The 27,268-nt window shown below is 40.4% G+C and overlaps 1 protein-coding gene across 1 annotated transcript in view; it reads right to left on the bottom strand.

The window, feature by feature from the left end:
- The window catches only part of cenpf (centromere protein F), a 58,381-nt gene that overhangs the window by 1,354 nt on the left and 29,759 nt on the right, over positions 1-27,268 (bottom strand). The window contains exons 11-18 of the mRNA XM_078405801.1: positions 22,959-27,187; positions 14,488-16,728; positions 14,092-14,241; positions 11,075-11,248; positions 6,814-6,951; positions 3,188-3,365; positions 797-1,360; positions 433-533 (exon numbers count right to left, since the gene is read on the bottom strand). Coding sequence (XP_078261927.1) covers positions 433-533; positions 797-1,360; positions 3,188-3,365; positions 6,814-6,951; positions 11,075-11,248; positions 14,092-14,241; positions 14,488-16,728; positions 22,959-27,187 — 7,775 coding nt within the window. The remainder of the gene's footprint in view (positions 1-432; positions 534-796; positions 1,361-3,187; positions 3,366-6,813; positions 6,952-11,074; positions 11,249-14,091; positions 14,242-14,487; positions 16,729-22,958; positions 27,188-27,268) is intronic.

Below are 27,268 nucleotides of genomic sequence, written 5' to 3'. Positions count from 1 at the left end.
CCAGGACAGTCCTATTTGTAGATTTTGGGAAGGAGCTACAAGCTGCGGGTGCAGATATGGGGATTGATGCGGTTGGAGGCTGTGGTAGAGAGATCGTCAGAGGTGATGACGTTGGAAATAGTTTGGAAGATGAGGGCCAGGCGCTCAAATGTGGAGTCATGGCCAGGTGTAGGCATGAGGTGGTGTCTGAGAACTGGGGCCTAGTCTCAGCACGGCAGAGGTTGGACATAAAAAGGACCAAAGAGGGCAGGAGACCGATAGGCGTGATCCATGAGGAGGAGAATGAAGTTGAATATAAAACCGTTTAACTTTATAATGGTTATGTCATCATATGATATCAATGGATTAATATTTCCACGTCAATATCATAAGTATTACTTAAAGTAAAGTGCATAAAGTATATGATATTTATTATTGATCAATAAATATTACCTGGTATATGTGACCGTCTTCTGCTGCCATCTTTGACGTATTACAAGTTTGTACCACTTCCTTTTGTGGCATCTTTCTCCGTGGAGATACCCTGCTCTGAGCTGCAAGATTGAAAGTAACTGTGTTGAGTAAGGTGGTCCTACGCAATGAGTATGGGCTATATGAAGATCCACACTTGTGTCTCATCAGTGCTGATCTGTTAGTTAAACTGTGCTCTTCAAATGTAAATAATAATTCTGATGGTTAATTAAATAGAACAACATTTTCCAACAAGGTTTTAGAGATTCACCTTCTCCACTGATTCCATTTTTCCCCACCATGAAATTTGTATTTTTATCTTGTGATATCAGTACACAAAACTCACCCTTCTTAATTTTTTCTGGAAGACCCTCTGGTTCATACGAAGTTTTCTCTTGTGCTTTGCCACATCTGCTCTGCTTCAAATAATTCTGAGCAGCTTCTGGTTCATTTTCCACCTCCTTGGACTGGGCTCCTCTCAATCTCTTAGTGTTTCGCTTAAGTTGAGCATCTGGACATCTTTTATGACTTTTGGTTACATCCAATTTCATTGGGGCATCGCAGGACAGTCCTGAAATGCTGCCCACTTCCAGAGATTTCAGATGTGTTTGTCGACTGTTCAGCCGACCAGGGGATTTATTTTCAGCCTTTTTATGAGCAGCTTCTTTTGATGTAACCTCCAAAGTCTGTTCTGCCACACATATTACATTTCCAGAATCTGCCTTTTGCAATTCATTGTTGAGCAAGGCAACCCTGCCCTTCAACATTTCATTTTCTTCCTCCAATTTGTATGTGCATTTGATCAGCTTACAATATTTATCCATATTTACATCCGTTTCTTTAGTTTTTTCCTCCGTCTCTTTTAGTTCCTTCATTTCAGCACTTAATTCTGCTCGCTCTGAATTTAAACCTAACGTAATACAGATCAAGGCATTAAAATAATATAGGAACCGGAGAAATCTTAAAAATAGGCTAGGTTAATTCAGATTAATGAAAATATATTTGTTTTATTAATTCTTTTAAAAGTAGTTTTGTTGCATTTTATTATTCTCACCATCATCCAGTAAATAGAGGACGATAATAATTTAAAGCAAAATTTCAATGATTTAGCATTGTCCTGAATAAAGAAATCTGATGGCCCAAAACTAAATATATTTAGCAACTTAGCTTTGAAGAATTGTACAGGGAAATGCACCTGCACAAAAATGACACAAATCAAATATAAAATGACAGGAAAGTAAAAAAATTAATTAGCTTCTAAAAACGTATTGAAGAAACGAATGCTTGAAAAGGACTTAGCTATTCCTTGTGCTCAAAAACATTTTATTCACGTAATCAATGATTAACTAGTCTATTAAATATGCAAGGGTGTATAGTTTGAAGGGTCGATAGTTTAAACTAATTTCCCACTTTCCCCATATTGCAAAATTTAAAATATATTGCCAATGAGCTAAATGTGCTTTTATTGAAAGCCATGTATACAACATAAACTGCACATCCTTCATCCAACTAGGGCGGCACAGTGGTAGAGTTGCTGCCTTACAGCGCCAGAGACCCGGCTTCGATCCCGCCTACTGGTGCTATTCTGTATGGAGTTTGTACGTTCTCCCCGTGACCGCGTAGGGTTTCTGATATCTTCGGTTTCCTCCCACACTCCAAAGACATACAGGTCTATAGGTTAAATGGCTTGGTATAAATGTAAAATTGTTCTTAGTGTGTGTAGGATAGTGTTAATCACTGGTCGGAGCGGACTCGGTGGGCTGAAGGGCCTGTTTCCGTGCTGTATCTCTAAACTATTGCCTCACCTAAATGCTCGATCAACTTAGTCAAACTAGTTTTACTGAAACCCAAGCCACATTCGATCTTCTTTACCGTTATTTATGACCCACTATTGTTTCTCAGTAATTCTCCGTTGCCGATGGTAAACCAGCTAACTCTAGTTGTCATACTAACCCTACTCGCCCAAGTTAATGAAGGAAGTCCTAGTTACTGTCCCCCTGCCTTCAGATACCAGCCCTGTATACAAGGAGAAATGGAGGATTGTGCCTTAAATTACCTTGATTCTGACTGACCCAGTAGATCAGATAACTCTTGCACTTCAACCATTCTATCTTGCCCATTTTAACTACATTGATCCTATCATTTCCAACCCATTTTGTCATTTGCCATAATTTTGGCAAAGTTTTCTTCCTTGTGTGGAGTATTCAGCTGTACTTCAACCTTGTATTCTACCTTCAACAACGGAACTTTAGTTTGGCTGGAAATCAGCCCCACTGCTCCTCCTATATATGTTTCTTCTGTTAACAGAAGAGCTTTAGATTGCCTTTGGCATTAGCCGTGTTCAGCAAAGCCCAACAATGCTAAATTTGACACACTTTGACGTCCAGATAAAAGTACTGACGGGACATACAAAGTTGTGGAAAGTTGAAAAATAAACATACAATGCAGCTTATTCAACCGTTCGAGGTGTCACATGGAGGTGTAGCATATATCAGAACCCTTGTGTTTTTCATGGACAAATTTCAGAAAAGTAGTGCAATATTTTCTATGTATCAAAGCAACCAACTCAAAATGTTATTCCTGGTAAAATGCTCAATAAAATATCAGTGCAGACTTCAAAGTGACTCATTGAACTTTTCAACAATATGAATGGCATTGTTCACCAAATAGACATTTTGAACTAATTATTTTTTCAATCCAATTCAAAGACAGGATTAATTTACTCTCCCCCCTTTACCTGTTTTCCGACTATTCTGCAACTTTGTGAGCTGTTCTTCTTGTCGTTGAATGTGTTTCTTCAGTGATTCCTTCTCATGCTCAAGTTGCTTACAACTTTTCATCCAAAGCAGCAGTTTACTCTGAGCACAATCCTTGTCTCTCTTTAGCTTGGCAACGGACTTTTGCAATTCCTCCACCTAAGAGAAAGATGCCATTGGTAAACGTCCATTAATCCTCACATTAGAATCTAATATATTCCAAAAGAAACTCTACACTATTTACACAACTTTAACAACTCAGTTTTGAAAACTTACTTCCCAGACCTCACGAAGTCCATGATACCCACATATACAGCATGATAATTCTGCATCACATATACTTGCTCTAAAGTGTGTCCTATTTAGAATTCAATACATATTAGGCAGGTAGTGTTCACATGCTTTCAGAACAAGACCAAGGGAATTCTGAGTCCCCAAAGATTTATTTTAAAGAGATCAGATCAATGGATAGAAAACAAGAGGAATAAAAAAGGGAGGTTTAGAACGGAAAGTCTTGCAGTCTTCAATCAGACATTTCCATTTGAATCAATAGGACTGAAGTCATTTTCAAATGTCTTGTATATGCATTAAAATCATTCCTACAAATTACCCATTAATAGTGCAATCTGACAGTAATAAAAATACTCCCGCGTTTTGTGTCTATCTTTGATTTAAACCAGCATCTGCAGTTCATTCCTACACTAATTAAACAATCATTGGGAAAGAAACCTGTGCACAATGTATTTAACAGCCCTTGTGTTTATTGTGCAAACCAAAAAGAGTCAGGAACTATATTGTGATTGCAGTATTTGTGTTTAGACTGGGTTCAACAGTCAATATCTAAAGGTGCTTTGCAAAATTGAATCAGGAGCTTTTTAAAAATGAAGTAATTAGTTTAGATTGAGCTCCAGACTGCAGAATTAAGCTATCTGTGGATCAGAAGTCAAAGACAAAAGTGAAAGATCACATGGCATAAGTAGAATGCCCACAGAAGCTACTGAAGTAGGAGATAAAACAGCATAGAGATTTGAACAGTATGATAAGAAGTTGTGGATTAATCCCAATTTCCACTCTTAGTCCATCTGTTGATTTTGATTGTTCAACGAGCTATCCCGATGTGTTTTAAGTATGCTGAGAGTTGCTGCTTCCAATACCATTTTTAGGTACTGGTTTCTAGATCCTCAATAAGAAGGGTCTCGACCCAAAACGTCACCCATTCCTTCTCTCCAGAGATGCTGCCTGCCCGCCGAGTAACTCCAGCATTTTGTGTCTACCTACGATGAGCAAATTATTTTTTTAATATCAGCCCTCTAATTTTTCTGTTGTTCAACTGACACATATATCCCTTATTACTGCTTAGGGAAAATGGTCCATTTATTAATCATGTCTAGGCCTCCCATTCATTTTATATTCCTCAATCAAATCATTGCCCAGTCACTTTGGTCCAAAGGAAAACAACCTCAGTCTACAACAGGAAAATGGGATGTTTGGCAAAAGGTGAAAAACTTGATTATGTTTATATTGAAATAGGTAGGCATCTACGCGTCACTGAAAGCCACCGTGTAGATGCACAAGTGATTTATTGTATATTCCCTTGGCATCGTTTGTTTTTTTAAATCAATGCACGATATCACAATCATCCACATTAAATTCCATTTGCCATTTATAGGCATACATCTCCAGTACAAATATAAGCAATTCTGCAGACTGGAACATTCTTCCACACTTTTAACCACATTGTCGATTTTATATCATCAAAAATCTTCTATGTTGTGGCCCTTTGGCAAAAATAATTTATAGTGAAAATCAAGGTCTGGTACTGAGCTCTTTAGAAACTCCACTAGATTTAGCCCTCCAGTCACTAACTTTCCAATGCTTTCAGTTCCAGTTACTTTTGAATGCAACTTGCCACTTCCCTTTGATCTCATGAATTTGTACTTTCCTGGTCACTGTAATGTATGGTGGCAAGTATGTTACTAAATTTACCTTCAACACTTCTTGTTACCTTCCTTAACAATTCAATTTAGTTATGTATTAACTTCCCTCAACAAATCCAAGCACTGATTCTCCTGGACGATGCATGCCATCGCTCCAAACTTCTCCAATAATTTGCCCACCTCGTGATGTCGGCTGACTCACTTGTAGTTTATTGATCTATCCATTTCCTACATTTTAAAACATGATGATACCATGGCAGCAACCTCCCAGTTCCCAACAGTCAAAGAGCAATAAATGATTATGCTCCCAGCCTATACCATTTCCTCCCTCGTCTGTTTTACAAGTAAATGGGCTTGGTGATTTATGTACTTTTAAAAGACACGTGCTCCCATAATATATCACCATTTGTCTCTCCAATTCTCATAGTACTCTTTTTTAATGTCAAGACCTAAATCAACGCCGTTTTCAGAGACAGGTGCCAAGTATTCAATCAAAGCTTTACACATACCTTCCACCTCAACAGTCAGTTTGTTGCTTTGATTCTTCCAAGCACTGCATTTTCTTTTCCAATCCTTCATCTATTTATAGACCATCAGAGGGTTTTCATCGAATTTACCTGTCAACATTATGCCATGCGCTCTTTTTGCATCCTGAATTCTGTTTTAATTTCTATATTCCTCCAGGCTTTTTGCGGTGTTGAGAGGCTCATTACCTACCCGTCATCGCTATTTATTTGCTTTATTATGTTCAGCACACTTCTTAGCATCAATGGGGTTCTAAAATTGGAAATTAGGCTTTTCTTTACAGGCTTGTACATGTTCTGTATTTTTTACTTTCTCTATTTGAATCTGCTTTCTTCCCGACTCTTCACCTGGCTGCATGGTCCCCCGTTAGTGGCTTGTTGTGGAGAAGCAGATAGTGGTTTGGGGTGAGACTGAGGTGCAAGTACAGACCATTGCTGTGGAGGAGGTACACTGCAAGTTAAACTGCCTGGCCATCACCGACTCCGACCACCCCACCATCGAAGGGATTTACAGGAGTCGATGCCTCAAAAAGGCAGCTAGCATCATCAGAGACCCACACCACATTGGCTACACTCATTTCACTCCTGCCATCGGGAAGAAAGTACAGGAGCTTGAAAACTGTAACGTCCAGGTTCAGGAACAGCTTCTTCCCTACAGCCATTCAGCTATTAAACACGAAAAACCTCAAATAAGCTCTGAACTACATGGGTTATTATTGCACTATTATTGGGTTTTTTGTATGTGCGCGTGTGTGTGTGTGTGTGTATGTGTATATATACACACACTGAACTTTTTCTTCTCTCTCGTTTATGATATTGTTTACAGTGTACTATGTTTACATATTGTGCGCTGCTGCAAGCAAGAATTTCACTGCTCCATCTGGGACACTCTTGACTCTTGGATTCCGTGTTTTTTCTCGTCACTATCTGCTGGATGGGCTGGACGTGAGGCTGCTTTACCCTCATCTCTTAATTTAGGTGCGTTTCTCCCAGCCCTTTGAGTTTGTTAACAGAGAGAAATTATCGGACTGTACTAGCACGCCCATGGTGGAACATCATTTCTCTTGCCCAATTGACACGTCCAAACAGAGTCAATTTATAGTAAGACAAGTATTACACTTGGGAATACGAAAATCCAAATTTTACCTTGCAAATGTCACCTTTCAATGTATTATTTTCTACTTCGTTCGCATTCTTTAGATTGTTGATTTCCACCTCTTTTGCAGTAAGCTGTTGTTTCATTCCAGCCATTTGCTCTTGATATGTCTTCAACTGAGCTTCATGCTAACAAAATAAATGTGGTATTTACAAATGGATGGGAATTCCTCAAAATTATTTTTTTGTGAATATGCGCAAAGTCCTTGTCATAAAACAAGTGACATTTGATAAAGCAAATCAGTACAAAATTAATAATCTAGCTCTTAATTCAAAACTAAACCATTCAGCGACTTTGAAAGCAATTGTATACGTATTCATACATATTCATGTTTTGTGTTAATGAGTTGGTGTTCAATATAAGCAGGGAATTCTGGGAAATAAAAACACAAGTGATGTGCGAGTCTCGTTCTTCATTCTGCTGAAAAAAACAATATAACACAATTGGCGACGAGGATGGGATTGTACAGGATTTGAGACTGAGGTTTTTTTCGTGTCGAGTTCCTCAAGCTAGTATAGCCTTTGAACAGCTAAGTTTTAGGTGAATTGCTACACCAGAACAGACAGGAAATTGGGTTTTTTGAGCGGACTCTCCTCGTCCTTTTTATTAAAAAAAAGAGAGGGACAAGATGGTGGCGTCTACGGGCTACGTCGGAAACCTTGGCACTTTCGACAAAAGTAGAGAGCTGTTCAACTCCTATATGGAAAGAGCGAACATGTTCTTCACGGCAAACAACATAATGGAGATTAGCGGTGAAGGAGAGGTAGTGACTGCAACAAATAAGGCCGTTCGCGAATGCATGAAAGCGATTCTGCTCACGGTGATTGGTCCTGAAGTGTACGGCACACTCATGAATCTCCTTGCGCCCATAAAGGCAAACTACGTGCCATTCAATGACATTATGAAGAAGTTGGAAGAGCACTTCGACCCAAAGCCTCTGGAAATTGCAGAAATCTATAAATTCGGCACTAGAAACCAGAAGCGGAACGAGACAATCAGCGAGTATTGTTGCCTTGAAAAACTTAACTTTGCACTGTAACTTTGGAACCTTTCTCGAACGCGCACTACGCGGCAGATTTGTTTGTGGTCCAGTGGATGAACGAATTCAGTCCAAACTCATGAACACTCCAGATCTTACATTCAAGAAAGCATGCAAGATTGATACCACAATGGAGATGGCATCAAAGAATGCTCGCAAGTTTCATCCACCACAGACTGTAGTGGCCGTTTACAGTCACAAAGCAGTGCCCATGGCCAAACCAAAAGGTGCTAAAACAAAACCAAAGTATGCCGGGGAGCCAGGTTCAGCCAGTTGTTATTGTTGCAACGGTAATCACTCATCCTAATTTTGTTAGTTCAAAACAGCCAAGTGCTATAACTGCCAGAAGAAAGGCCATATTGCCTCAGCATGTCAGGCCAAGCTTAAAGCAGGAAACAAACAACCTGCCGGAAACAAGCGAGAACACCAGAAAGGAGTTCACAACTTGGAGATGAACCCAGATGGAAATGAACTCGGATTGTACACCATTTATGCAACCGACATCGACAAGCCTACAACCAGCCAAGGAAAGGACTTTCGAAGTAAACTATTGATTAGTGAACAGTTAATCGATATGTGTATTGACACGGCAGCAGATTGTTCAGTCATGAGCAAAGACCTGTACGAAACAAAGTTCCCACAGACACCATTGTCTGAGAGTAAGATCAAGCTGAGAACCTACTCGGGCGAAGTTTTGGAGACATGCGGACAAATGAACTGTAAAGTTCAGCATAATGGTCAGTCAGTAACACTGCCCATCGCAGTAGCCAGCTACAGAAATAAACCAACGCTCCTTGGAAAGGATTGGCTGAGTAGAATAAAGTTAGACTGGAAGAAAATTTTCAGTGTCCATTTGTCCAAATCACATCTTGAAAACGTCATAAGCAACCATGCAGAAATATTTGCTGACAGTTACACGGGAATAACGGGGTACTCTGCACACATTCGACTGAAGCAAGATGCGAGACCTGTGGATTGCCGACCAAGACCTGTACCATATGGCCTAAAGTAACAAGTGGAGGAGGAACTCGACAGGTTGGAGCGGAATGGAGTACTCGTGAAGACAGACCAGAGCAACTGGGCAACGCCAATTGTGGCCGTATCCAAGGTCGACAAAACTGCTCGACTATGCGGTGACTACAAAGTCACAATCATGCAAGCCATTGACGACGAACAATATCCGTTGCCAACCTCGAAAGATCTGTACGCAGAGCTTAGCGGAGCAAGAGTCTTCACTAAACTGGATTTGTCTCACGCTTACACCTAACTCAATGTCGACAAGGAAAGTCAGCAGTATTTGACTATCAACACACATAAGGGCTTGTATTCATATACAAAGCTGTCCTATGGTGTGAGATCCTCCCCGAAAATCTTCCAGTCTGTCATGGACAAAATGTTGCAAGGTATTCCGCACTGTGTGTGCAACCAGGATGACCTATTAATATTCACGGAGGCATTGAAGAACTTCTGGAAATCCTCGAGCAAGTTCTCACACGACTGAACTGCCACAACGTCAAACTGCGACAAAGTAAATGTGCATTTGCGCAGTCAGAGGTGGTCTACCTTGGACTCAAAGTAGACGCCAATGGACTGCGCCCTGTGAAGGCGAAAGTTGAAGCAATATTGAATGCTCCAAAGCCCAACAATGTGTCAGAGCTACGATCATTCCTTGGGATGGTGCTGTTCTATGCACGATTCCTTCCAGATTTAGCATTGTGCTAAAGCCACTACATCATCTGCTACATTTCCGTCGCCTACAACGGGACCCCACTACTGGCCATATCTTCCCATCCCTTCCCCTCTCTGCGTTCCGCAGAGACCGCTCCCTCCGTAACTCCCTGGTCCACTCGTCCCTTCCTACCCAAGCCACCCCATCCCCGGGCACTTTCCCCTGCAACCGCACGAGATGCAACACCTGTCCCTTTACCTCCCCCCTCAACTCCATCTAAGGACCCAAACAGTCTTTCCAGGTGAGACAAAGGTTCACCTGCACCTCCTCCAACCTCATCTATTGCATCCGCTGTTCTAGATGTCAACTTATTTACATCGGCGAAACCAAGCGCAGGCTCGGCGATCGCTTCGCTCAACACCTGCGCTCGGTCCGCATTGGCCAAACTGATCTCCCGGTGGCCGAGCACTTCAACTACCCCTCCCATTCCCAGTCTGACCTTTCTGTCATGGGCCTCCTCCAGTGCCATAGTGAGGCCCACCGGAAATTGGAGGAACAGCACCTCATATTTCGCCTGGGCAGCTTGCAGCCCAGTGGTATGAACATCGACTTCTCCAACTTTAGATAGTTCCTCTGTCCCTTTCTTCCCCATCTCCTTCCCAGATCTCCCTCTATCTTCCTGTCTCCACTATATCCTTCCTTTGTCCCACCCCCGACATCAGTCTGAAGAAGGGTCTCGACCCAAAACGTCACCCATTCCTTCTCTCCTGAGATGCTGCCTGACCTGCTGAGTTACTCCAGCATTTTGTGAATAAATACCTTCGATTTGTACCAGCATCTGCAGTTATTTTCTTATACTAAATATATAATGTTTATCATTTAAAATTTCATAAATACAGGATAAGCAATACTGGTTTAAATCAAGTATCACAACAACAAAATTGTAACCGAGTACTTAAATTTAATGCTTTTTAAAAAAAGGTGAGCAGAGCAAGTTATTCATACATATTCATGTTTTATGTTAATGAGTTGGTGTTCAATATAAACAGGGAATGTTGGGTAATAAACACGCATGTGATACCAGCAACCAATGTGTGAGTCTAGTTCTTCATTCTGCTGTCCGGAATATAACACCAATAAATGTTCAAGTTGTAATTGCTGCTCGGTTAAGAGCGCCACCAGTGTCATAGATATTACCCAATATTCTAAGAAATAATCATGAAATATGGGAACAAATAGTTTTTTCTATGTTGAATTTATTTGGGTGATGCGAGGGAAGCTCATTTATACATAACTATATTTTGAACCAACTAGTTAAACAATACAGTCCAGTTTTAAGAACTTTTAGAGCTGAATGCTTTTCGTGTTTATCCAAGTAAAACTTTGTCCAAGACAAATTCACTCTCTAGTGCACTAAAATAATGGGACCTGAGGCATTTGATATTTCCTTTGCACTGTAAATTGTTCATTGCTATAAATAAACCCGTGTGTGTAATTGGTGCAGCTTTGGTGATCACTAATCTGGGGAAATACTGTAACTTACCGTCACCTCTGCATCTTTAAGCACAGATTGGTGATCTTTTTGAATACAATTTATGCACTGTTTATAATCTTCAACTTGTTTCTTCAGAATACAAGTGACTTGCAATTCATTCTGTGAGTATTCAAGATCCTTTTTCAGCTTGCAATTTTCTGATTGAGAAGATTCTAATTGCATCTAGAAAATGAAAGCAATATTTAGAATGGAAACAAGAGCATCTGAAATATTATTTTCAATAATGGTTTTTGGGTTCCATCACCATATATATAAAATAGCTTAATTTACTTTATAAAACTAAAAGGAATTCTATTTTTCTCCCATATCCATCAATGTAGCAAAAATAACAATGTTCTTGTTCCATCCAAGATGACAGTTATAATTAATTTCATATTACCCAAAAATATGATCTTCCCACTTGTTACAAAAATATTGTCCATGAACGCCACAAGCCCCTCTTTTACTGAAAGAAACATAGACAATAGGTCCAGGAGTAGGCCATTTGACCCTTCGAGCCAGCACCTCCATTCAATATGATCATGGCTGATAATCCAAAATCAGTACCCCATTCCTGTTTTCTCCCAATATCCCTTGATTCCGTTAGCCCTAAGTGCTATATCTAACTCTCTCTTGAACATATCATACTCTCATAAATCCAGTCCACGACATCTTGATAACGGATTTTGGAAATAGTGGACGGAATGACCAGTAGATAAGGACAACTCTACTAAATTATAAAGAATTACATGCACTACTTTCAATGTTTAAATGAACCTCTTTCCAAATACAGTACAATCCATGACGGAATAGAATCATATTTAAACAGCGTGGGCAAGTTGAGCCTTTCGGCTCAACTTGCCCACGCCGACAATGCCCTATCTATACTTGTCTACCACCATGTTCGCTATCTACAATACCATCACTTTCGGGTCATCTGCAAACTTACTAATCATGCCTTGTACATTCCCAACCAATCATTGATATAGATGACAAATAGCAATAGTACCAGCACCAAACCCTGAGGCACAGAACTAGTAACAGGTCTCCAGTCTGAAAAACAACCTTCCACAATCACCCTCTGCATCCTTCCACAAAGCCAATTTTCTATCGTTAGCTAGCTCTCCTTGGATCCCATGCGATCTAACCCAGAACTTACCATGCAGAACCTTGTCCAATGCCTTGTGAAGTATTGGAGGAAATTGATTTTATTCTAATGCCTTCAGTATCCATTTTATCTTTCATATACCACCTCAGATTTAAAATATATAAACTAACATCCCCTTACACGGTTACAGTGGACAATCGGTACTAACCGACACCTTTCCTCCCATATGGTCTGTTATAACGAGGGTTATCTGTACAAGTAATGCAAGGGCTAAACAGACGATGTCGGCTAAAATAGAGTTGTCAGTAAAATCAGCAGCTCCACATTTAACCACCGCTTAGGGATGCAAGATGGTTTCAAAGAATGCTTAGGCTAACTCCAATGGACCAGTAAATCATGAGGCCACCTGCAAGGTCATTAAGATAAAATTTGCCTTCCCAGAGACATCCGAGACTAGCTTGACGTCTGATAGGCAACATAACTCATGCCATTATAGTACCAAGGAGGATAGCTAGTTTGATACAGTCACCTGGTATTCTTAGAGATAAAAGTTATTATATAAGTGCATGCTTCTACCATTAGAGCAGAGCTTCACCTTCGGGGAGAGAAAAGAGCTTCACTTTAGGGGAGAGATTGAAGAGAGCTTCACTGAGAGGGAGAGAGCTTGGACCGTGATACGTGCCGGTGACAACCAGACAGAAGAATCGAATAATCAGAGGGGCGCGAGACTTGTAATTTGTATTGTTACATTACGGATAGTTGATAGTTTTTCTGTGTTTGACTTGTATTTTGCTTTAATAAATAGTTATTTGTGCTCTTCAGCATGTGCTTTCTCCATTTATTGGTCCAAATCCTTGAATCTTGCATATATTTTGTTACATTTTGGCAGTCGGCAGGATTCGGTGAAAATGTGGAGAAAGAGGGTTGAAGATGCGGAACCCGAGACCTTTCAAGTCCCGAGATGGGTAGATAATTCTGAAGGTTACAGTAGTTTGGCCAATGTGTTAAGCGAATGAGGAATTCCTAAGTATTGGGTGGAGGAGTTAAAGGATATGGCAGCAAAGAAAGCTACCACACTGAAGAAGGGTCTCGATCCAAAACATCACCCATTCCTTCTCTCCCGAGATGCTGCCTGTCCCGCTGAGTTACTCCAGCATTTTGTTTCTGTCTTCATACTTAATTATTAGTTGTTTTGAGGGAGTGGGCTTTCCCCAAAAAGAAAGAGGACCTCCCACAGGTGTGATGGATATTTGTTACTGCACTAGGGCAGCAGGGTCTCAGGATTTGACAAATTGAATAATGAAAATGATAGATTAAAGTAAGGGTTAACGGCACTAGAAAAACACTGAACTTGACTGAGACAGCAACGGCTGCACTTGAACGGGCTGAGAAGGGGGAATGAAACAAATGAATTCCGCATGTAGATTAGCAACCGTTAAACACCAAAAGAAATTAAATAAGGAGTGGCGTGTGGACCTAGCAAAAATGCGTGGTATGTTATCACACAATGACTGGGACCTCGACCACTGGGATGGGGACATTTGGCACTAAGATGGAGAATGGACAGAGGGGGAAGAAAGGGATAATAGACCAGGTGCCAGACCTCTAGAAGGGTCTCGACCCAAAACGTCACCCATTCCTTCTCTCCTAAGATGCTGCCTGGCCCGCTGAGTTACTCCAGCATTTTGTGATAACTTCTAGTCCAGACCAAGACTGAACAGAGAGAGAATAATCAATTGGCACAGCTGGACCCAGGGAATGAAACCACGGAGACTACCGTCAAGGATTATAGCGCTGCTGAGTTTCAGGAGTTAATGGCTAGAATGAGACAGCAACCCAATGAACCCTTGGCCACCTGGCTCACCCGGCTGTTAATCTTTCTAAAGTATAAAATTGTTGATTTTTTAAAATTCTGTACCTTAAAGCTTTCTGCCTGACTTCTGAACGCTTCAAATTGTGCTGAAATTGAATTCTTCTCAGTATAAAAGTCTTGTATTTCCAGAATCTTTCCACTAGCAGCGGACAAATCACTCTGCAGTTTAATGTTATTCCCGGTCAGACCTTTCACCTAAAAATATAATAATTATGGTTAGTTCTTAAAGCAAGATGCTACAATATTTGGTTATTTCCCCACTTATCCTCACATCACAAACATCATGAAAGTACACAAAAGACTCACTTGGAAAAACAGCCTATTAATATTTATACAGTCAATTTATGATATAATGCAACACATTATTGGTGTTTTGGTTTTTAAATGGGAGCAGGAATGATAAACAAACAAATGAGAATTTTAGTATATAGATTATTATACCTGATCAAGAAGTGCCGAAACCTGCAACTGAGCAGCCTGTAGTTCCTTCTGCAGTTGCTTCTCAGAAGTTTCCTTAGTGACTAGCATTGCGTTATGTTTAGCTGACAGATCCTGTATTTCCTGCTGAGATTCAGCTGCTGCCTTCTGTAACATTTGGCTTTCTTTCTTCAAGTTTTCCACCTCAGTTTTCAAACTGCACAAATCCGTTGAGTTGTTTTGGTCCAGTTTCTTAAGATCGGTAATTTGTTGCTGAAGCTTCTCTTTCTCGTCTTTGTGCTCGTCTAACTTTTGCTGAAATCCTTGAAGATCATTATTTAGAACTGCATTTGCAGATTGCAGTTCCACATTTAAGGCAGAAACTTCCTGAAGTTGGTTGGACAGTTGAACTGTTTCACATTCCAAACAGGAATTCTGATTGAAGTAATTTTTCTCATTTACTCTAAGTGTTTCCAATTCCTCGTTGCAATTCTTCACCTTTTCATTTAAATGGCTGAGTTTGGTCTGCAGTTCATTAATAGAACCCTCATAGTCTGCTGCCATTTTGAGGTTTTCATTTTTAGCAGCTTCTGAACTTCTTAATAAACCTGAGCAACGATTTTCCAACTCCTGATTTTTCTGTAGTTGCTCTTCTAGATCTTGTTTATCACGGGACAAGGAATTGATATCCTCATTCAATAGCTCCAGTTTCTCAGTAATAGCTTTTTTCTCTTCCTCCATCACTTCAGCCTGTTCCTTCGCAGTTTCCGCTTGCAATATTAAGTCCTCTGCATTTTCCTCAGATGCCTGAAGCTCTCGTTCAAGTGCTTCAATCTTATCTTGAAGGAAGTCCGCCTTTCGGTCAGCTGCTTTGAGTTTTTCAGCCATGTCTTGACTTTTCTTCTGGTCTGCTTCAATGCGTACTTTTAGCTTCTCAATAGCGTGCCGCATTTCCGCTAGCTCTATCTTGGTGGAGTTCAACCTTGCTGCAACTTCACTTCTTTCCACTAAAGAAGATTCCAAAGATTGGAGTATGTTCGATTTTTCCACCCTCACTATATTAATAGTGTTTTCCATATCTTCAACCTGCTTACTCACGGAGAAGTTTTCTTCCTTCAACTGATTCAATTGCTTTTGGAATTCCTCCTCTCCACCATGCAACTTAGCATCCTTTTCCAAATATTGGAGTTGTTGGATCAAGTCTTCCTTTTCTGTCGAAACTTGCTCCATTTGTTCCTCAATAGTTTGTAGCTGGTTGGTTAGTTTCTTTATTTCAGCTTCAAGCACCCCGTTTACATTAGCATTGTAGAATTGCTCTGCTTCAAAGTCTTGCACCTTGGTCTTTAAAATTTTATTGGTTTGCTCTAGTTTATCATTTGTTTCAGCTGATGTGTCAAGATCCTGAATAAGCTTGTTGTTTATTGCCTCAAACTCTGCCAGCTTTCCTGTCCGCGTGTGGATAAATTGTTGAGCCGACCCAAGTTCCTTTTCCAAAGTATGCTTCTCGGTCTGAAGTTTGTTCAGATCAACTTCCATTTCTAGGATGTGATTTTCTAAATTAGCTTTATTTGACTTTGTTTGTTTCAATTTCATTTCAAGTTCAAGGACCTGTTCATTCCTGTCCCTTTTATCCACCTCTAGGCTCTCGAGGATCTTGGCCATTTCAAACATTTTACCTTTATCCACCTGCAATTGTGTTGTCACATCATCGAGCTCTGCTTCCATTGTTTTTGCTCTGTCAGAAAGGTTCTGATTTTCAAGAGCAAAGAACTTCAGTTCATTAGATAAATGGTGTTTCTCTTCTTCAAGCAGTGACACTTTACTTTCCAAGTCAGTGACTGCAGCGGTAGTGAGAAACAGCTCCTTTTGATGATCAGAATGCAAACCTTCCATTTCACAGAGTACAATTTCATTGATTTTTTTCTTTTGCTCTCCCAATTGTACTTGAGAGTTGCTTGGCACCTTGTCAGATAGGTCCATTGGGGCACTAAATTTCACTTCATCTGAAGGTACCAGTTCAGCAATGCCCTGGTGTTCTGCATTACCTTCATTTAATTCATCAGTATCTGAGTTCCCGGCATTGTCAAAACAATTGGCACCGTCACAGGACATTACGTGCCTTTCTCCTAATGGGTCAAGATGCAAAGCAGTCTTCTCTTGCCTTTGCACATCACTGTCAGCAGTCACAGCTGGAATGGTAATGCATTCCAATTTATCTTCAACTGCATTCATCTCTTTTGGCTTTTCTGAACTGCTGTACATCAGCTGGAAAACAAAAGTGGTTAACATTAAAAAAACACAGATCTCTTCAGCCCCTTTGTATATAATTGGCTGTTTATATGTAACAAAACATATTATTTGTAGGAGGGAATTTTGTGCTATTTTGTGCTCTACCCATACCCTATAGCTGACTTTACTCAGATAAGCAGACACAAAATAAAATAGCTCGTAGACCAGAGATGGGTCTATCAAACAAATCGGTGTATTGAAGGCCTTTTCAATGCACATCGATAAGCAGTCTGAGAAAACCCAAACTGTTTCAACATTTCGGAGTACCTACAACATTTTTATATCCTCAAGACACAATAGTTATTTGTGGAGTTGAAACAAATCATCATTGATCAATGGCTTTGTAATCTTTCATCTTTGCCTTTCCCCACAGTTAACTTTAAACTTTACGTTTCTTGTTGTTTTGAAAATCTCTCTCGTGTATATCTAACGAATAGATACCATAAATGTCAATGTCCCTGAAGGGAGAATTGATGGCGGGGCCACTTGTTAAAAGAGCCCGTCCCGTTCGTTAACCTTTGGGAGACTTGCCTGCTAAACAGTGAACAAAGAGCAGCTGTAATCTCAAGATTGCAACAGATAAGAACCTAGACAGAACAGTGAATTACAATCCCACCCCCCCCCCTCCCCCTCAATAGATCAAGTAGCATAATATATTAATTTTAGCTATTTTAATTAAACTGTGCTGTGAAGCCTAAATTTCTATGTTGGCCATTTTCCCATCATGCTTCCCCAGTATGTGAGCTCTAGGGTTAACCATATTATAACCTACTCATCTTCCTTATAATTTTCAAAATTCCCGACAACAGTATTTACAACACCATGATAAATGCAATGCAAGTAATAAAAGCACCAACTATATTCCAGGGCATCTCGTCGTTCCTTAAATCACAAAGTGGGGGTTTTAGTTTAAAAAAGACTTTGTGGTGCCCCCTTCGATATGAAAGATGTCAATAAATGTCAGTTTGACCTTTGTTTCGAGAACTATACATGCCACAGGCACTTTTCATTCCAGTGTTCATTGGGAAAAATGTATACTTTCTTCAAGTTATCGTTCATGCACAAAAGTCCTTAAATAAATTTACTAACTAGAACATCAGAAGCATGTGCCAATTAGCCCTCTGAGCCTGCTTCAGTAAGAATGTGACTGATCCAATCTTGGCCTCAACACCACCTATCCACACTCCATTATACTTAAACTTAAACTCTTCTCCCTGACGACCCTTGGCTGCAAATGCCCTTATCATTAAAAAAAAAAAAAATTGTTGCCAGGATGAAACAGCACCGCTGCCCCTCATATAGACAATAGGTGCAGGAGTAGGCCATTCAGCCCTTCGAGCCAGCACCGCCATTCAATGCGATCATGGCTGATCACTCTCAATCAGTACCCCGTTCGTGCCTTCTCCCCATACCCCCTCACTCCGCTATCCTTAAGAGCTCTATCCAGCTCTCTCTTGAAAGCATCCAACGAACTGGTCTCCACTGCCTTCTGAGGCAGAGAATTCCACACCTTCACCACTGACTGAAAAAGTTCTTCCTCATCTCCGTTCTAAATGGCCTACCCCTTATTCTTAAACTGTGGCCCCTTGTTCTGGACTCCCCCAACATTGGGAACATGTTTCCTGCCTCTAATGTGTCCAATCCCCTAATTATCTTATATGTTTCAATAAGATCCCCCCTCATCCATCTAAATTCCAGTGTATACAAGCCTAATTGCTCCAGCCTTTCAACATACGACAGTCCCGCCATTCCGGGAATTAACCTAGTGAACCTACGCTGCACGCCCTCAATAGCAAGAATATCCTTCCTCAAATTTGGAGACCAAAACTGCACACAGTACTCCAGGTGCGGTCTCACCAGGGCCCGGTACAACTGTAGAAGGACCTCTTTGCTCCTATACTCAACTCCTCTTGTTATGAAGGCCAACATTCCATTGGCTTCCTTCACTGCCTGCTGTACCTGCATGCTTCCTTTCAGTGACTGATGCACTAGGACACCCAGATCTCGTTGAACATCCCCTCTTCCTAACTTGACACCATTCAGATAATAATCTGCCTTTCTATTCTTACTTCCAAAGTGAATAACCTCACACTTATCTACATTAAACTGCATCTGCCATGTATCCATCCGCCCATTCACACAACCTGTCCAAGTCACCCTGCAGCCTTATTGCATCTTCCTCACAATTCACACAACCCCCGCTTAGTATCATCTGCAAATTTGCTAATGGTACTTTTAATCCCTTCATCCAAGTCATTAATGTATATCGTAAATAGCTGGGGTCCCAGCACCAAACCTTGCGGTACCCCACTGGTCACTGCCTGCCATTTCGAAAGGGACCCATTTATCCCCACTCTTTGCTTTCTGTCTGTCAACCAATTTTCTATCCATGTCAGTACCCTACCCCCAATACCATGTGCTCTAATTTTGCCCACTAATCTCCTATGTGGGACCTTGTCGAAGGCTTTCTGAAAGTCAAGGTACACCACATCCACTGACTCTCCCCTGTCAATTTTCCTAGTTACATCCTCAAACAATTCCAGTAGATTTGTCAAGCATGATTTCTCCTTCGTAAATCCATGCTGACTCGGAACGATCCTGTTACTGCTATCCAAATGCTCAGCAATTTCGTCTTTTATAATTGACTCCAGCATCTTCCCCACCACTGATGTCAGACTAACTGGTCTATAATTACCCGTTTTCTCTCTCCCTCCTTTCTTAAAAAGTGGGATAACATTTGCTATCCTCCAATCCACAGGAACTGATCCTGAATCTATAGAACATTGAAAAATGATCTCCAATGCTTCCACTATTTCTAGAGCCACCTCCTTAAGTACCCTGGGATGCAGACCATCAGGCCCTGGGGATTTATCAGCCTTCAGTCCCATCAGTCTACCCAAAACCATTTCCTGCCTAATGTGGATTTCCTTCAGTTCCTCCATCACCCTAGGTTCTCCGGCCCCTAGAACATTTGGGAGATTGTGTGTATCTTCCTCAGTGAAGACAGATCCAAAGTAACGGTTTAACTCGTCTGCCATTTCTTTGTTCCCCATAATAAATTCCCCTGCTTCTGTCTTCAAGGGACCCACATTTGCCTTGACTATTTTTTTCCTCTTCACGTACCTAAAAAAACTTTTGCTATCCTCCTTTATATTATTGGTTAGTTTACCCTCGTACCTCATCTTTTCTCCCCTTATTACCGTTTTAGTTAACTTTTGTTGCTTTTTAAAAGAGTCCCAATCCTCTGTCTTCCCACTCTTCTTTGCTATGTTATACTTCCTCTCCTTAATTTTTATGCTGTCCTTGACTTCCCTTGTCAGCCACAGGTGTCCCTTACTCCCCTTAGAGTCTTCCCGCCTCTTTGGGATAAATTGATCCTGGAACCTCTGCATTATTCCCAGGAATACCTGCCATTGCTGTTCTACCGTCTTCCCTGCTAGGGCCTCCTTCCAGTCAAATCTGGCCAGCTCCTGCCTCATGCCTCTGTAATCCCCTTTGCTATACTGTAATACTGACACTTCCGATTTTCCCTTCTGCCTTTCCATTTGCAGAGTAAAACTTATCATGTTGTGATCACTGCCTCCTAATGGCTCTTTTACCTCTAGTCCCCTTATCAGATCAGGATCATTACACAACACTAAATCCAGAATTGCCTTCTCCCTGGTAGGCTCCAGTACAAGCTGTTCTAAGAATCCATCTCGAAGGCACTCTACAAACTCTCTTTCCTGGGGTCATAGAAACATAGAAAATAGGTGCAGGAGTAGGCCATTCGGCCCTTCGAGCCTGCACCGCCAATTCAATATGATCATGGCTGATCATTCAGCTCAGTAGCCTGTACCTGCCTTCTCTCCATACCCCCTGATCCCTTTAGCAAAAAGGGCCACATCTAACTCCCTCTTAAATATAGCCAATGAACTGGCCTCAACTACCTTCTGTGGCAGAGAATTCCACAGACTCACCACTCTCTGTGTGAAGAAATGTTTTCTCATCTCGGTCCTAAAAGTCTTCCCCCTTATCCTTAAGCTGTGGCCCCTGGTTCTGGACTCCCCCAACATCGGGAACAATCTTCCCGCATCTAGCCTCTCCAACCCCTTAAGAATTTTATATGTTTCTATAAGATCCCCCCTCAGTCTTCTAAATTCCAGCGAGTACAAGCCCAGTCTATCCAGTCTTTCCTCATATTTAAGTCCCGCCATCCCAGGGATCAATCTGGTGAACCTTCTCTGTACTCCCTCTAAGGCAAGAACGTCTTTCCTCAGGTTAGGAGACCAAAACTGCACACAATACTCCAGGTGCGGTCTCACCAAGGCCCTGTACAACTGCAGCAGAACCTCCCTGCTCCTAAACTCAAATCCTCTTGCTATGAATGCCAACATACCATTCGCTTTCTTCACTGCCTGCTGGTCCATTTCCAACCTGATTTTCCCAGTCTACCTGCATGTTGAAATCTCCCATAACCACCGTAGCATTACATTTGTGACACGCCAATTTTATCTCCTGATTCAACTTGCACCCTATGTCGAGGCTACGGTTTGGGGGCCTATAGATAACTCCCATTAGGGTCTTTTTACCCTTACAATTCCTCATTACTATCCATATATCTCTCTATTGTTTTAAATATTCAACAACCCTGTCTGCAAAGAATCCCAAAGAATCATGACCAGCTAAGAAAATAAATTCTTAATGTGTCAAATGTGTGAACCATATTCTCAAAGTCTATTCTCTAAATAACCCCATTAGGGAAACATTCTCTCAACATCCATCTGATCTACAAGATTCTGTAAGACAAATCACTTACAGGTGCTGCAGGTTTCAATAGGATCACCTCTCATTCCTCTGCTGTGACGAGGCCTAAGACAATCAACATTTCTCTGGATTCAATCCCTATATCCCAGCGTCACAACCTCCCTCCACGTATACTCAATACTTTTAGCAAATAAAGGACTTCCAAATTATTTCTGCCTTCATGTTGCATTTCATCAGTTCAGTTTAGTTTATTGTCACGTGTACCGAGGTACAGTGAAAAGCATTTGTTGTGTGCTCTCCAGTCAGCGGAAAGACAATACGTGATTACAATCGAGACATTTTCAGTTTGTAATCAGACTGTACAATCAGAACATTTTGTAGTCTCATTCCATTCAAACAATTTGCTTCTTTGTTCTTAATATTTCCCCAAATTTCATTCCGTCTGCCAACTTCTTGCCTGTCACATAAAGTATGCGTATCTCCATTTCCAGGCTCTTTTGTTCTCCTCAGAATTTGCCAACACACTTAATTCTGTACTGGAAAGCAAATTAGGCTATAGGATACTCAGTCCCTTCATCCCTTCGCCCGAGGTTCATTTTCTCCAAATCTACAACACTGGGAGCGACGAATAGGTCATGTGATAGGAGCAGAATTAGGCCATTCTACTTATCAAGACTACTCTGCCATTCAACCATGGCTGATCTATCTCTCCCACCTAACCCCATTCTCCTGCCTTCTCCCCCATTAGCCCTGACACCCTTACTAATCAAGAACCTATCTATCTCTGCCTTAAAAATATCCACTGACTTAGCCTCCACAGCCTTCTGTGGCAAATAATTCCAGATTCACCACCCTCTGACTAAAGAAATTCCTCCTCATCTCCATCCTAAAGGAACATCCTTTAATTCTGATACTTTGACCTCTGGTCCTAGACTCTCCCACTCGTGGAAACATCCACTCTATCCAAGCCTTTCACTTAGTTATTTCTCATTTCTAACTTAGTTATTACTAATTCTTCTACTACTCCATAGCATCCCCTAATCTTTTTTTAAATGTATTAAAAAATGTCAACCTTTCTCATTGACACAGTGCTTAAATTATACAGCCGAAAGATCATGAGTTCAGGTTATTTCTCAGTCATCTCAGACCTGACAGTTGGGGTATAGGTATTGGTCTTGGATTTGACCTGGATAGCTTGAGAACAAAAAATTCTAAAGCTTAAATGCAGTTTCTGACATTTGATAATAATTCCAGGAAAGAAAACACTTTATTACTAATGCTGAATTAACAAATGTAATGCTTCCCTGCTTCCTCCACGACCAAATACAAACTTTTATCATGACTAACCACAGGTACTTAATTTAACAGCCTTACATAGTATAATTTACAATCTTCCTTAGAACACATGAAACACCTTTTGCAAGTTGCTGACTACTTTATTCTTTTACTTTGTTACTTACCCTTTGTGGAGTATTCTCTTCTGAAAGGTGGCTTGCATTCAGCAATGATTGGGAACAGAGGTCCAGAGACTGGAGTTGGACTCTTGCACCCTCCAACTCTGCAGATAGCATCTCTGTCTGTTGTTTCTGTGCAGCCAGCTTGTCTTCCATCTCGGTGGTCAGATTGGAAAACTTCAACTGCCACTGTGCTAATTCAGACGAATGTTGTTCCTTTAGAGATTCAAGTGCTTGCCATGTTGTAGTTATAGTCTGTTGCAATTCTAGAATTTCTGCATTTGTATCAGCTTGCAGCTTCTGAAGTTGTTCCTGGAGCCTTGTAACAGACTGCTCAGGTGACTTGGTACAAATATCTAGTTCCAAACTTTTCATCTTCGAGTCAGTGTCTTCAGAGGAAGCATCCTGATCCTTTATAATCATGTTGGCTAATTTCTCATTAAACCGCTCATGGAGTAAAATTAGTTCATTATCTTTTTCCTGAATCATCTTCTCTAGCTGCTGCAACTGTTCTTTCTGTTCAGATGCAAGAAGGTGAGCACTTTCTAATGAGGCTTCAAGCATTCTCAACTGAGCCTGTAGTGCCTCATTTTCAATGTTTGCTCCAGATAAGGCAGCTTGAGCTTCAATCAAGTTACTCTGCAAAAGGGGCAATCCTTCCTTCATTTCTGTGCATTTTTTGTCCATCTGTTCTACATAAGGCTTAAGATTTTCTCTGTCAATTTGACATAATGAAGACGCCTGCAGGACAGTACCCTTTTGACAGTCTACCGTTGCCATAACCTTATTTTCTAATTGGATACTGTTCTCATATCCACTGATTAACATTTGTGGTGAACATTCAGTGAAATCCGAATGCTTGTTTGATTGCTCTGAATGCACCTTGTTCAAGTCCTGTTGCAAAATAACAATTTTCTCCTCATTCTGTTGCAGCTGAGACTGCACCTTGTTCAAGTCCTGTTGCAAAATAACTCTTTGTTCAGCACTCTGTTGCAGCTCAGACTGCGCCCCACTCAGGTCTTGTTGCAAAATAACTCTTTGCTCCTCACTGTGTTGCAGTTCAGACTGCACCTTACTGAAGTTTTGTTGCAAAATAGCTCTTTGCTCCTCACTCTGTTGCTGCTCAGAATGCACATCACTCAAGTCCTGTTGCAAAATCACTTTTTGCTCCTCATTCTGTTGCAGCTCAGATTGCACCTTACTCAAGTCTTGTTGCACACAAATTCTTTGTTCTGCACTCTGTTGCAGCTCAGACTGCGCCACACTCAAGTCTTGTTGCAAAATAACATTTTGCACCTCATTTTGTTGCAGCTCAGATTGCATCTTACTGATGTTTTGTTGCAAAATAACTCTTTGCTCATCACTCTGTTGCAACTCAGAATGCACCTTCGCCAACTCTTGTTGCACAGAAATACTTTGCTCGTCACTCTTTTGCAGGTCAGACTGTACGTTGCTCAAATTCTGTTGCAAAATAACTCTTTGTTCCTCACTTTGTTGGAGCGTGTTCTGGACATTGCTCAAATCAGAATGCATTTGTACAGCCAACTCCTGCAGTTGAAATTCCATATTACTCTTTTGATTCATCAACTCAATTATATGGGTTTCAGAACTAGACACTTTCTCTTGAAGCTCTAAAATTTCCTCTTCTTTTAGGTGACATTGCTTCTCTTTGGTCTGACTTTCATAGAGCTGACTTTCCAAGAAATGTAAATCTTTTTCTTGCTTCTCAAATTTCCTTTTCAATTCTTCAATGGTTTGCTTCTGCCGAGATATTTCTCCCAGCAAAGATTCTTCTTTGTTACTGCTCTCACTAATTCTCAAATGCATAGTTTCCATCTCTTCCTGCATTGTACTCACTTTTATCTCCAGAAGAACCCTCTCTTCCTCACTGCGCTGGAACGTGCTCTCCAGAATGCTAGTGTCAGTCTGCAGTTGTTCCAATTGAGACACACAAGACTCTGAGGAAGCCTCTTTATCTTCAAGATCCATCTGAAGAAGCTGAAGTTGGACTTGAATCCTCTGAAGTTCAATTTCTTTAGTTTTATTTATATCTCGCAACTGGTCTGAAATGATATTTTTCTCTTCAATTAACTTATTAGAATTGACATTTTCAGACTGTTCTTTTACCAAATCATTTTCAAGTTTTTCGATTCTTGCTGCAAATGCATTTTCTTTTTCACCTTGAGCTTGTACCAGGTGTGTCAATTCCTCTTTATCCGTAAGTAATTGATTATAATCCTCCAGTACTTTGTTTTGAATTGCGATGGACTCAGCAAGTTCCTTTTGTAAGTGATCAAGTTCTTTTGTTTTCTCCAGCTGTGACTGCAGGTCTCCTATTTCTTCAACTAATGTTTTAATTTTTTCCTCATAGCCCACAATGTTGTCATTATATTGATTAGAATCCTCTGTGCATTTTTTCTCCAAATCCTCAACTTCTGCACTTTTTATCAATAATGCATTTGCTCTCTCATTTAATTGCTCTTCCAGGAAATTCTTGGTTTCTTCTGTAGCAGTACTCTTGCCTTGAAGATCCTTTAATTGTTCGTCTATTAACGTACACTCATGCTCCAATTCTTTTACCCTACCTTCCCTCTCATTCACCTTAGCCAATAATTGTTTTGTTTCATTTTCTTTGGCTTCTAATGTACTTTCCAGCAATCCTTGTTTCTCCGTTAGTTCTTCACACTGTGTTTTAAGACCTTTAACTATGTTCTCCTTGATAGCAGTTTCTTGCTTACATTTTGTAAGTTCTTCAACCATTTCTTCCTGTACTTTCATTATATCATCAAAACTAGAATTCTTTTTGTTCAGTTCCACATTTTCCTGCAGTAAATTATTAATGGACATCTTCAATTCATCATTATCCTCGGAAAGCTGTTTCAATGCTTCTTCCTTTGAACAAATTAACTCTTCTTTTTCTTGAAGGCACTTCTCCAACAGAAGATGTCCTTCCAACTTTGTTTCTAGCTCTTTGTTGGTTATTTGCAAACATTTCAAATTATTCATGTTACTCTCAAGTTCTTGTGTAAAATTTTGTATGGCGTTATCTTTTTCATCTATAGTAGCCTGCAGTACTACGTGTTGCATTTTCAGCTTATTAATTTTTTCCTCCATCCCCGCTCTTAAGTTCATACATTTCTTTCCAGATTCCTCAATTTTTTCTTCTAATTCTTTCTTCATTTTTATTAGTGCATCATATTTATTCTGCAACTCAGATTGAGCATGTGTTTCAAGTTTCAGTAAGGATTCTTGAGAAGTTATCTGCTCCTTCAAGACACCAATTTCATTTTCTAGAGCTGATTTTGCTATCTCAACTTCAACTTTGTCAAGCATGCTCTTTTCATGATCTTCCATCAAATGTTTTTTCTCTGCTTCAACCCCGGCAAGCTGCTCTTCAAAATTGTGCGTGATCTGTGACATTTTGTCCTTTATATTCAAAATCTCAGTTTCTTTTAGCTCCATCAAACAATCTTTTGATTTGGCCATTTTACTGATATTCTCATATTCAGCCTTGAATACACATTGAGACTCTTCCAGTTTTACCACTTTATTGGTTTCTTGTTGCAATTTTTTCTCCAGTTCAGCTATCTGTGATGTAAGTTGAGAGATGTTCACGTTAAGCTGTTCTACTTCATGTTCATCTTGCTTTGCCATTTTCTTGAATTCATCAAAGGCTTTTTCTTGTTTCTCCAACTCCAACTTTTTGCTGTCTAGCATTTGTTTTAGTTCATCAGTCTGTCTTCGCAAATTCCCCTTTTCATCCTCAAGTAAATTCAGCGTCTCAGATTGTTTTTCAATCTTACTTTGATAAATCTCCAGATATTGTTCATGTTCTCCATTTTTATTCAAAGAAAGCTTAAGACTCTGCTCCAATTCTTTAATTTTGTTCTCTATCCCTTCTGTTTTCTGGTTAACATTGTCTAAAGCTTGGGTATTTTCTGCCTTCCACTGAGCCAGGGAACTGTTTTCCTGCTTCAGTTCATGGCATGTCTTTTCCTTTAACTGCAATAGATTTTGTAGGTCTTCAGTCTTATTTTCCATCGTACCAATTTGGGTGTTCAACTGTTCGATGTTCCTTTCTTTCTCCTTCATGAACTTTTGAACTTGATCTTGCTCTATTTTCAGATGTGCAATTTGTATTTTAAGGTTTTCCATAATCATACACGATGATTTGCTTTGTTCATCCATCTGTTGTCGAAGACCTTTTAGCTCAATGTCCTGAGCAGCGTTCTTGTCTAGAAATATGAAAGGCATAGTACAGAAATCAAAAAGCCACAAATCTCTCTGCAAATTAAAATTGGGTTTAAACAAAAATG

Source organism: Rhinoraja longicauda, chromosome 9 (assembly GCF_053455715.1).
Source record: "Rhinoraja longicauda isolate Sanriku21f chromosome 9, sRhiLon1.1, whole genome shotgun sequence".
NCBI lineage: Eukaryota > Metazoa > Chordata > Chondrichthyes > Rajiformes > Arhynchobatidae > Rhinoraja > Rhinoraja longicauda.
This window is presented reverse-complemented; position numbering and strand designations above follow the sequence as displayed.